General features: G+C 51.1%; 2 protein-coding genes across 2 annotated transcripts in view; both read right to left on the bottom strand.

Moving 5' to 3' along the window:
* Positions 1–11905, bottom strand: part of LOC108853114 (putative protease Do-like 3, mitochondrial) — a 21282-nt gene extending 9377 nt beyond the window's left edge. The window contains exons 1-2 of the mRNA XM_057007659.1: positions 11245–11905; positions 10909–11154 (exon numbers count right to left, since the gene is read on the bottom strand). Coding sequence (XP_056863639.1) covers positions 10909–11154; positions 11245–11905 — 907 coding nt within the window. The remainder of the gene's footprint in view (positions 1–10908; positions 11155–11244) is intronic.
* Positions 6479–8935, bottom strand: LOC130510947 (meiosis-specific protein ASY2-like). Its single transcript, XM_057007660.1, has 2 exons — positions 7864–8935; positions 6479–7776 (listed from the first exon to the last, which is right to left on the bottom strand). The coding sequence occupies exons 1-2, from the start codon at positions 8623–8625 to the stop codon at positions 6724–6726; spliced, it is 1815 nt and encodes a 604-aa protein (XP_056863640.1). The 5' UTR covers positions 8626–8935; the 3' UTR covers positions 6479–6723.
* Positions 11906–12290: the final 385 nt, after the last annotated feature.

Genomic DNA, 12290 nt, shown 5'->3' on the forward strand with positions numbered 1-12290 from the left:
TCCTCCTTCTCTCGTCGGACTTCATGAGCTCCGTGATGGCTCGCCTCGCGCATCAAGAAGAAGTCCAGAAAACGACGAATGAGCAGCTCGCTGCTCTCGTGGCTGCCCTCACTGCTCCCGCTGGACCGACGAACCGTTCCCAGCCGTCTGCCGGCATCTCTTCCCTCCAACGCCGGCAGAAGACCGCGCTGTGGACGAATCTGACCCTAACGGTCCTCCTGCCGTACCCTACTCCGACGACAGCAGATCCGACGACGATTCGCGAGATCGCCGAGCTCAAACTCAGCCTTCAGCAAATGAGCTCGCAGATTCACCAAGCGACGAGCGCAGCCCCTCAGATCGACAGCGTCATCGCCTCTACTTCGCGCTCGCCCTTCGCTAGCGAGCTAACCAGGGTCCAGCTCCGCAAGATAGAAAAGCTCCGTCTTCCCGAGTACAAACCCGGAGGCGACCCCGTCGAACACCTGACAGCCTTCAACATAGCTATGGCCAGAGCTCGCCTTTCCGACGAAGAGAAGGACGCAGGATACTGTCAGCTCTTCGTCGAAACACTCAACGAACAAGCGCTAACCTGGTTCTCACAGCTCAGCGAGAACTCGATTCGCAGTTTCCGAGACCTATCAGCCGTTTTCCTCAAGACTTACATCATGTTTACCAAGCGAGCAGCAACCGCTTCCAGCCTGTGGAATATGGCGCAAACAAAAGACCAAAGCCTTAAGGACTACATGGAAAAGTTCAAGACGATCGTTCCCCGAGTCGACGTCCCGATCACATCGCTATCGACGCTTTGATGAACACTCTCCTCGTCAACTCGAAGTTTCGTAAGGACCTGTATTCCAACCCTACGACTTCGCTCCCCGATGCTATTGCCCGGTCTCACAATTTCATCCGAATGGAAGAAGACCAAGGCAATAATTCGGAAGCAGAACGCTGCCAAGCCGGTTGCAGCCAAAAGTGCGGGAGCTCGGCCAGAGCCACGCCAGCACGCGCCAGCTGATAACGGCGGCAAAAAAGGAGGTCTCCTCTACGTCGTGGACGAGAACAACGCCCCTGTCTCAACCATGGTCATGCACGATAAAAAGTGGAATGTTTATCAGCGAGAGACCGACTCTCCAGATGCGTCCCCCAGTACCCCTAGTGCTGGTGTCGTGGCTAAAGTCGATTCGGCTCCAGGACCGACCAGAACTCCCATCGATCTCACGAAGCATTGCAAGTATCACGACGTGAAGGGACACGACACGACCGAGTGCAAATCTCTCTACGCCCAGTTCCTCTCCTCGATCGAAAGCGGAGACTACAAGATCCAGCCGCCAAAACCCAAACCAAAAGGAGAAAACAGCTGGAGCAGAAACAAAGACAAGAAAGCTCAGCGCAAATCGCAAGGCAAAAACCGTAAAAACGACAAACAGTCGAAGGACGCTGAGAAGGCCACCCGGGAAACCGATGATGACGACGACTCGGCGGACGACGATCAGCCTGCCAATCGCCAGCGCATTGAAGTGATCCGCGTCCAGCCTCAAGGAAGGAACGAACCAGGATCCTCGTCGGACGAGGACGACGATATGGAGACCCCAGACGACACTACGGATCTTCGGTCCTCCTCGAGCAAAAGTCTCGATCCACTACCGAGGAAACGCCAGTCTCTTCTGATCTCCGCCGACAGATCGACTCGAATCGCGCCGCGAAAGCTTCGGCACAAGACTCCTCCCAAAGGCAGCCCGCCGACAAGCCGAACTGCGATTTGCGAGACAAACTCAACGCGAAGATCGGCGACCTGCGGACAACCCTTAACCGCAAGAAAAGGGATACTGCCGAAACAAGTAGCGACCTTCGCGATGTGCTCCGCGCGAAGCGAGCACAAACTCGTCCCCGGATAAACGTCATTATGGGTGGATCACCTCCCTGCGGCGATTCAGTTAGAGCAGTCAAAGACCACCGAAGGCAAGCTACTACTTCCCAACGGTGGCCCCAGAAGCAAGTAGACGATCAGCCGATTACCTTTTCGTCTGACGATACACTCGGCGTGCACCTCCCTCACAACGATCCTTTGCTCGTCGTGCTCGGCGTCGACAAGTACGACGTCACAAAAGTACTTATCGATACCGGGAGCTCGGTCGATATCATCTTTCGCGAAACCTCGTGAAAGATGGGAATTGACCTCAACGACGTCAAGCCTTCTACTCGGACCCTGACAGGATTCAACGGCTCGTCAGAAGTAATCGCAGGCACGATCCGCCTCTCGGTTCACGCATGCGGAGTCACTCGGACGGTCAAATTTTCTGTGGTCGGCTCCAAAGCCCCTTACCACGTTATACTCGGCACCCCATGGCTGCACTCAATGCGAGCAATCGCATCAACGTATCATCAGTGTGTTAAGTTCCCAGGATCAGACGGATCGATCAAAACTCTGAAGGGTGATCAGCAAGCCGCGCGAGATCTCCTGATCGCCACGGTTAAAATTCAGCGCTCCCAATCACTTGTCAACTCGGTCTCTCCTCCACGAGCAAAGTCTGCCCGCAAAAGGAGAAGTTCTCGAAGTACCAGTCGACGAGTCGGATCCGAGCAAATCAGTCCGAGTAGGCGCATTTCTACCCGACGAAATGCAGCAGAAGATCCTCGAGTTCCTTAAGCAAAACCTGTCCACGTTCGCCTGGACGATGTCTGATATGAAGGGAATCGACCCGCTATCACAACCCACGAACTCAATGTTGATCCCAACTTCAAACCCATCCGGCAGAAAAGAAGAAAGTTGGGACCAGAGCGATCCAAAGCAGTCGCAGAGGAAGTCGAGCGTTTACTCGGTGCCGGTTCAATCACTGAAGTTCGTTACCCGGAATGGCTAGCCAACCCGGTGGTCGTCAAGAAGAAGAACGGTAAATGGCGCGTCTGCGTCGACTTTACCGACCTCAACAAAGCATGTCCTAAGGACAGCTACCCGTTGCCTAGCATCGATCGCTTAGTCGAATCGACGGCCGGTAACGAGATGTTGACGTTCATGGACGCCTTCTCGGGCTATAACCAGATCCTGATGCACCCAGACGACCGGGAGAAAACTGCTTTTATCACCGATCGGGGAACCTACTGCTATAAGGTGATGCCATTCGGATTAAAAAATGCTGGAGCAACCTACCAGCGGCTTGTCAACCGAATGTTCGCCGAGCAGCTTGGGAAGAACAATGGAAGTCTATATCGACGACATGCTCGTCAAATCGCTCCGAGCCGACGACCACCTAACTCACCTGAAGGAATGCTTCGCCATCTTAAACAAGTACGGGATGAAGTTGAATCCCGCAAAGTGCACGTTTGGCGTCTCCTCGGGCGAATTCCTTGGTTACATCGTCACGCAACGAGGAATAGAGGCTAACCCGAAACAGATCTCAGCAGTCCTGAACCTCCCCAGTCCGAGAAACTGCCGCGAAGTTCAGAGACTAACAGGACGCATCGCCGCCCTTAATCGCTTTATCTCCCGATCTACCGACAAATGTCTTCCCTTCTATGATCTCCTCCGAGGGAACAAGAAGTTCATCTGGGATGATAAATGCGAGGACGCGTTCGTCCAACTCAAGCAATACCTAACGACTCCTCCCGTCTTGGCCAAGCCAGACGTAGGAGACGTTTTGTCTCTCTATATCGCTGTCTCCTCGGCAGCCGTCAGCAGTGTCCTTGATCAAGGAGGACCGTGGCGAGCAGCGTCCGATTTTTTACACTAGCAGACGCATGACCGGCCCGGAGACCAGATACCCAACCCTTGAGAAGCTGGCTCTGGCCGTCGTCGACTCCGCGAGGAAATTACGACCCTACTTCCAGTCACACTCTATCGAAGTTCTGACCGACCAACCGCTCCGCACCGTCCTGCAAAATCCCAACAGAGCCGGCCGGCTGACCAAGTGGGCAATCGAACTGAGTGAACTCGACATTACGTACAAATGTCGAACAGCCGCCAAATCTCAAGTCCTCGCCGACTTCCTTGTCGAGCTCACGCCAGATCTTGCACAAGACCTCGATGTCCCGAGTCCCAATTGGATTCTTCATGTCGACGGATCATCGACGAGCAAAGGATCCGGTGCTGGAGTCCAGCTTCAATCGCCAACAGGAGAACTCATCCGCCAGTCTTTCAGCTTCGGCTTCCCGGCCTCTAACAACGAGGCAGAGTATGAATCGTTGATCGCCGGTCTTCGTCTCGCCCGAGCCGTCAAAGCCAAACGCTTGAGTGCTTATTGCGACTCGCAGCTCGTCGCTAGCCAGTTTAGCGGCGACTACGATGCTCGCAATGATAGAATGGATGCGTATCTCCGAGTGGTTCAGGAGCTCGCTAGGGAATTCGATTTCTTCGAACTCACCAAGGTTCCTCGCGGAGAGAACGTTTGCGCCGATGCCTTAGCCGCACTCGGGAGCAAACTCCACGATCAGGTCAAAAGGACGATACCCATACAGCGGATCGATCGACCGAGCATCGATTCTTCCTCCGACGACAGCTCTCCCATCACCCCAATCTTTGCGACAACTCGACGATCCACCACCGATCAAACCGAAACTGAGATGCCGGATCAAGCCGACACCGAGATGACCGATCGTGACGATACCCCAGTCGATTGGCGAGCCGAGTTCCTAGATTATCTCGTACGAGAAAGACTGCCGAACGATAAGTGGGCAGCGAGACGCCTGAAGAGACGCAGCGCCCATTACGTCGTCATGAACGACGAACTCCACCGAGTGACCGCGAATAAGGTTCTCTTAAAGTGCATCCAGGGCGATGAAGTACGCCGAGTAATGGCTGAAACTCACGACGGAGCAGGAGGAAACCACTCGGGAGGCCGAGCACTCGCCCTTAAGGTTCGAAGCTTGGGATTCTTTTGGCCGTCTATGAACACTGACTGCGAGGCATACGCTCGTCGGTGCGACAAATGCCAGCGTCACGCTCCGAGCATCCACAGTCCCACTGAGCTGTTGCGGACATCTGCTGCCCCTTATCCGTTCATGAGGTGGGGGATGGACATCATCGGGCCAATGCCGAACTCGCGCCAACGTCGTTTCATCCTGGTCCTCACTGATTACTTCACCAAATGGATTGAAGCCGAAGCGTTCTCTCAGGTAACGGACAAGGAAGTCCGCACCTTCGTCTGGAAGAACATCATTTGCCGTCACGGTTTGCCGTACGAGATCATAACGGACAATGGCTCTCAGTTCATGTCCGGAAACTTCAAAGAGTTCTGCAACAAGTGGAATATCCGTCTAAGCCCTTCGACTCCTCGTTACCCGCAAGGAAACGGACAGGCGGAATCTTCCAACAAGATTATCATCGATGGTATCAAGAAGCGACTCGACCTAAAGAAAGGCCATTGGGCCGACGAGCTGGACGGCGTCCTCTGGTCGCACCGAACGACTCCTCGCGGTGCGACCAAATCCACCCCTTTCTCTCTTGCTTACGGGATGGAAGCAATGGCCCCCGCCGAAGTTAACGTGACAAGTCTTCGGCGCGCCAAGATGCCGCAGTTCGTCGAGCTTAATCAAGATATGCTCCTCGATGCCCTCGATGAACTCGAGGAAAAACGAGATCAAGCGCTTCTTCGGATCCAAAATTACCAGAACCAGATCGAGAGCTACTATAATAAGAAGGTAAAAGCGCGCCCTCTCGAGCTCGGCGATCTCGTCCTCCGAAAAGTCTTCGACAACACAAAGGAGCTCAACGCTGGCAAGCTAGGGACCAATTGGGAAGGACCTTACAAGATCACCCGAGTCGTTCGACCAGGCGTCTACCGACTCGAGACTTCCCGCGGAGAGGCAGTTCCACGAGCCTGGAACTCTATGCATCTTCGCCTCTTCTACCAATAGATTCGTCTCATCTTTTTCTCCGAGCGAATGACCAACAGGTCACTGTTCGCAAAAAAAAAAAAAAAAAAAAAAAAAAAAAAAAAAAAAAAAAAAAAAAAAAAAAAAACCCGAGTAGATGCACCTAACCGTCACTTCTACTCGTCCGAGTGAATGCGCTACTACAGCCACTTTCACTCGGTCAAACGAACTACGAAAGGCTTGATCCTCATCCGAGGTACGTAGGCATCCCTTCACAGGGTCCAGCCCCAACCAAAACAAAGTCCAAACTTTTTCGCGAAAGAATGACGAACAGTCACTTTCTAGTAAACGATGCCAACCCCTTTTTCAAGCGGCGTACGAGCACTCGCCCAAAATCAATCGATTGGGTCTTGATCAGACGTCAGTCGAAGGGAATAACAGCCTTGCGTCACCTGTGCGTCACGCATTGACCGGCTACCCGATGGAAATTCTAGACCAAGTCTAACCGAAGAACGACGGTTTGGCCGACCAACAGTTCTCTCGGTTACTGCAATGCGTCTCGGAACCTTTTTCTCGGTAATTCAATAGAACGATTAGAGATTCTCTTTGTAATCGCTTGATCAACCACTTGTAAAAGTTTAGTTGAATAAAGAAGATTCGAACGAGCAACCGCCTCTAATTTCCTGTTCTATCTGAAAAAGTGGGAACTCGCTGGCAAACGCGAGTAGCCGCTCGAATCCTTTCTCGGTTAAAAACAAAAACGATTTACATATTTCTAAGTGGAAACGACTTACTGAAATATATAATAAAAATTCATAAAAGGTCTGAAGAAAAAGCAAGGCAGTAGTTCATACAACAAAAGGCCTTAGCCGAAAAAAAGAAATAGTTTAAAAGGCACAAGCGCCAAAAGTCAGATACAACAAACATCAGATACTAATCCAAGGCAGGAAGATCCTCCTCGGGATGTTCTTCGCTCGCGCCAGAGTCCGCCCCCTCGAGATGTCCTTCACTCGCGCCAGAATCCGCATCCTCGAATGACGGCGAGTCGGAGATATTGACCGGCGTGTTGGAGATCGGTTCGTCGGGAGCTGACTTGTTCGTCTCCTCAGCCACGGAAGGGTCCTTAAGGGCAACTTCTTGACCCGGGAGGACAGCATCAGGGCGAGCTGGCGACTGAACGGTGTCGAGAAGGCTCTTTGACGGCTCTTCGGATCGATCCCCTGGTGCTCTGAGGGGAGTGCGAAGCGCCTTGGCGGCCTCGGAGTCGAGCAAGTCCATGTTCGACCCAAATTTGTCGATTTTATCCATCATCTCCTGGATAACGAACCTCGACTCGAGCACGAGAGGAGATAAAGAAAGGTCCTTCTCGAGAAGATCATCTACGATCAAACGCTTCACCTCCGCATCATAATGCCTCTCTTGCCCGGCGTAGATATCAATATCTCCCTGAGAGATGTTTTTACCTGCCGCTTTCATCCCTTCGAGGCAACGTCTCATCCCCCGAGCCTGGCCGAGCATGCATCTCGCATCCTCAAAGTTATCACGACGGGACTCCCGATCCTGGATCCTCTGGAAGCGAGCGGCGGCTTTCCCATGCATCGCCGCCATTACTCGGATCCGTTCGTGAGTAACCTCATAGCGGCGCGACTCTCGGAGACGATCCATCTCCTTGGAATGCTCTAAGGCAGCAGCCGCCTTCTCTTCCTCGAGGGTCTTCTTCTCGTTTGCCAGCTTGGTTTTCTCTTTCTCGAGCGCTTTAACCAACTCCCGGGCTCGCTTCAGCTCCTTGTTCATAGCCGCCTCTTTCTGGAAGAGCTCATCCCTCATGGCCGCTTCTGCAATAACCGCTTCGTCCTTCTTCTTGAGCATGACCTCTAAGGCGACAGTCGCCTCCTTGGTGTTGCGCCGTTGCCTATCAATCACACCATAGGTCCTCTTCAGCTCCTTGTCGTATATGCGGACGACCTCGTTCCAGTCACCTTGGCTCTGCAACACATCAAAGAAAGAGTTGGGATAGGACGACCAAGTGAGAAGAAAGACGAGAAACGAATGCGATGCAGAAACTATACTTACCTTAACCGAGGAACCGGCAGCAGCGGTGTACTCGTTTTGGAAAACTAAGTCCTTGACGAGTGGGAGATGCTCCCTACTTCCCCGGACTTGGCGGACGAAACGAGCGCAATCTCTCTCGTTACAAACGAGAGGAGTGTCCCGCTTGAAAATGAAGTCCACTTTATCCGGGCAAAACCCCTGCAGGTTCTTCGGCACAGCCTTACCCTCCTGAGCCTTCGGAGAGGACCTTTTCGATCCCCGGGCATCTTCACGAACCGCCGCCTTTGGGAGGGAAACGGCAGTAGTCGGAGCCTCCACGGTTTCCTTCTCCGTATTGGGCGCTATCTCGTGCCCCGAGGGTTCGCCGGCACTCTTCTTATTATTCTTTTTCGACTTCTTCACCTTAGAAGAAGTCCCCTGAAGACCACCATCGAGAGACGGATCCGGGAGAACGTCGTCTCGAGAATTGTTGCTAGGCTCCAAGGCCTGGAGCTCACCTCTCTCCACAGAGGAAGGCCGAACCTCAACGGGATCCTTGCGCGCCCGCTTCTTCTCCGATCCGGCGCCCCCACCGGTGGAAGTCTCCTCGGCTTGCTTCTCCTCGGAAGAAACGCCTCCCCTCTCCTTCCTCTTGCTCCCCGACTTTCTCACGAGCTGAGCCCCGTCCGACTCAGTCGCCCTCGGCTCCCCGGGATCAGAGGAGTTTGCGTTAGAGCTTTGGTCCGGTTCCACGAACCCGAGTTGCTTCCCAACCACCAAACTTAGATCCGGCAGTTCCCTCATAGCTCTGGCTCGGTTAATTTCAATCTGCTCGGCTTTGGTGAACAAGTTGATTCTCTTCGACTTTTTGGTGATGAGAGGAACGGTGTCCGAACGCCAAACCTCTGCAAAGACAAAAGAAAGCGACTTAGGATCCTTGAGGAAACCGAGCAAAAGAAGAGAAAGAGAAACTTACGCTGCTTGATCCGACCAATCGACCTACGAATCCTCTTGTACGAGAAGTTCTCCCAAAAATCCTGTTTCTGGGACGCGATAACCCGAGCACTCTCCAAGAAATCTTCCTCGTACTCCGCGGTATTCGAGTGAGGAACTGTCAAAACAAGAGAAAAAGAGATGGTCAGGAATCTGAAACAGTAAAAGATTAAAGAACATTCAATACCAAATTCATTGTTCCAAAGAACACGGTAACCGGTCTTCAGCGGCTCCTCGAAAGCCGAGCGATCGGACTTAACATAGAAGTACGATCGCTGCCAATCGTTCGTCTTGGTCGGATAGCCCGTTACCACATTATAGTTCGGGCGTATCTTCAGTGATAACAGGCCTCGATTAATCTTCACCGAGACCAGCTCCTCAAATGCTCGGACGCTGAGAGCAGCGCCAGCTTCCGCCCCAATCACCATCAGCGCAACTGCTAGACGCCAAGCGCCATTCAAGAATTGGCTCAAAGCGACTCCTCGGCGCATCGTGTAGGCGGTGACGAGTCGAGGAATCGGAAACCATAGTTTCGTGTCCTTTTCGAAGTACGACTCGTATACGCACTGATATCCCTTCGGGGGGGACCACGGCCTTTGGGTCTCTGACGGGATTATGAATGTAACCCCGGTCGCCTTGCCTCTCTTCAGCAGCTTCGTCACCGACTCGAATGTGGATCGCGTCGGTAAAACGTTCCTCCAGTCTTGCCCTTCAACTACAGGGGGACGAGCTCGCGACGGATCGAGTCGGCGCTGCTCCTCGAAAATATTTCCCGGGTAGAAGCAGTAGGGAGTCATCCCGTCGTCGGGAGAGCCATCGCCTCCGTCATCGTCTGCGCGAGATTGAACCATCGCTACCGAGACGAGCATACGCTGCTCTCGGGTCATGTTCTCGGTATCCATCATCGCCTCGCGATGAGCCTCCTCTACACTATCGCCGGATCCGCGAACCCTCTCCAGATCGCTATCGGGACCAGTGGTGCTCGATATCATCTTTCCCTTTTGTTCTCGAGAAAGTTGTTTGCTCGTCGACATATCGAGTAGAGGAACTAAAACAGAGAGCAAAAGCTAGAGAGATAAGGAGTAGAGAGAGAAAGTACCTGATAAACTGAGAGAAGAATGAGAGAGATCTCGAGAGAGACCTCTTATTTATAGAGAGAGTGGAGGCGCCTCCCACGAGGTGCCATCATTAGCCCTAAGCGGGCCTAATTGGGCCTGTCGGCGGGCTCGCGCGTCACACTCAGACGCGACCTTTCGGATTCCCGACCAAAACCCTAGCGACGTTTCGGCTTCTCGATCGAAAACCGGTGATGGTTCGCTGTCACATCAAAACCGGCACAATCGATTCATCGGTTTAGAGGAGTTCATCTGAGGCATCGAGCCTACGATAGGTCGGTTGTTCGTTTGTGAACATCCGGAGCTCTTTCCGCCGGCGGCTCCTCGGTTAAATCAAAGGAACCGACTATCAAACCTCCTATTCTTCGAGCCCTAACTAATTAATTCGCCGCGACCAGCTGCTCGACAACGAACTAGGGGGGGACTTACTGTTGGGGATGGATTGTCACCATCCACAAGGCCCAGCGAATAGGAGGCCCATTACTACTATTCAAAGGATGACTGGCTCGGGGATGGCTTCTGACGAGCCGTGACTCGGCTCGTGACCTCTACAGCTGAAGGACGAGAAGCCGACGGAAACGATCGGGCGGCTCGGGCCGAGCAGTCATCTCGACTGGGCCTTTAAGCCAAAAGGCCCATAACGAAGGGGACGAATTAGGTCAAAACCAACCGACCTAGGAGACTATATAAGGAGTTGAGGACAGGAAAGAAAGGTATCACCACATAGACAGACAGACTTGCGGCTAGATTAGGGTTTCTTTGATTCTCTTTGTATCTCGCCGCTCTCTTGTACTTCCGGCTAGGAGCTCACCGAGCATCGACTAGCCGGCTTTCTTACTCTTGTACCCTCGTTATTCCGACTCTAATAAAACGTCTCTGTTCACCCCACTCTTGAGTTCTTCTACTTTCTGATTAACCAAACTCACCTCAAACAATACTCAGTACGATAATCTAAAATTTAAAGGAAACAATTAACTACCACAAGGATAGCCAACAAGGTGCACCTCTTCCTGCAGCTTGGGTACATCTCCAAGCTCCAAGAAGTTCATTCCCTCCCAAAACTCGTCGTTATTGACCTCCAAGATGGCTAAATCACATTCATGCCCAATCATTCGAACTTTTGCTTTGTACTTGGTGGCTGAACCGTGCTTTTTTACTTTAACTGATGTGTGATTAGCCACCACATGCGCGTTTGTAATAATCTTCTTTCCCGAGATTAAAAATCCTACAACAATTCAATTCTAAGTATCAAAAATCAACTCAAGTCTATTAATGTGAGTTTTATTTGTAATATAGAAAATAAAATTGTAAATACCAGAGCCAGAGCATTCATTCTGCATACTAATCTGCCAAGGTTGAAAAAGTCTAGGCTTGCTAGAGACAGTGAAGACCTTAACCACTGAGTTAAGAGCTAAATCAATAGCAGAAGGAGTTTTCTTTTTTGCTTCTACCACACTAGATTCTTTTTTCTCTTGATGAGTAACCGAAGGAGTTGTCTTTATTGCTTCATCCGAACTAGATTCTTTTTTCTCTTGATGAGTAACCGAAGGAGTTGTGTTGTTCGCTTCATTCACAACAGGTTCTTCTTTCTCTTGATTAGTAACCGAAGGAGTTGTGTCCTTCGCTTCGTTCACAACTTGTTCTTTTTTCTCTTGATGAGCAACCGAAGGAGTAGTGTCCTTCGCTTCATTCACAACAGATTCTTCTTTCTCTTGTTGAACAAGTCCATTCATCCAAACTTGAAAGATGCTAGAGAACGAAAAGTTCTTCACCACCGCGGTTATCTTATTTTTTGAAGCGTCGGATGGTGCGGGATCGGTTGATGTGTTGGAAGAAAAACAGCGCAAATTAGAAGATGAAACATATCTCAGCGTTGCAATCTTCGGGGCAGAACTGTTACGAACAACAAGGAATCGAGGAACAAGACCGCTCGAGTGGCTGCAGAACCTCGACATGGTACAGACAGAGCGAATCATCTTGAGCAGTTGATACTTTGATTGTGTGGGGTTTAGCTATAACAAGAGGGTTTAAGCAACTGCTAGTAGGTTTTAAATTATTTAACTTGCACAAACCGGTAGCAATATATCTCTAAGGAACTTTCCATTACGTAATTATGGAAAATAAACGAAACTATCTATATATGATATTAGTTTCTTTCCTTTTCCACAAATAAAATATGGTTTATTTCCGTTCCTTGATGGTCAAACATATTTTTATCCGAAACATTGTAGTGACAGAAAATTTTAGATACATTTGTTCTCCAAAATTTACTTAGTCTTCGAGTTATTTGTACTTAGTTTCTAAATTATTGTATCTATATAAAAAAAATTATATAACATTCAAACTGTCTATCGCTAATGA

The sequence above is a fragment of the Raphanus sativus genome, chromosome 4 (assembly GCF_000801105.2).
Source record: "Raphanus sativus cultivar WK10039 chromosome 4, ASM80110v3, whole genome shotgun sequence".
NCBI classification, from domain to species: Eukaryota; Viridiplantae; Streptophyta; class Magnoliopsida; order Brassicales; family Brassicaceae; genus Raphanus; species Raphanus sativus.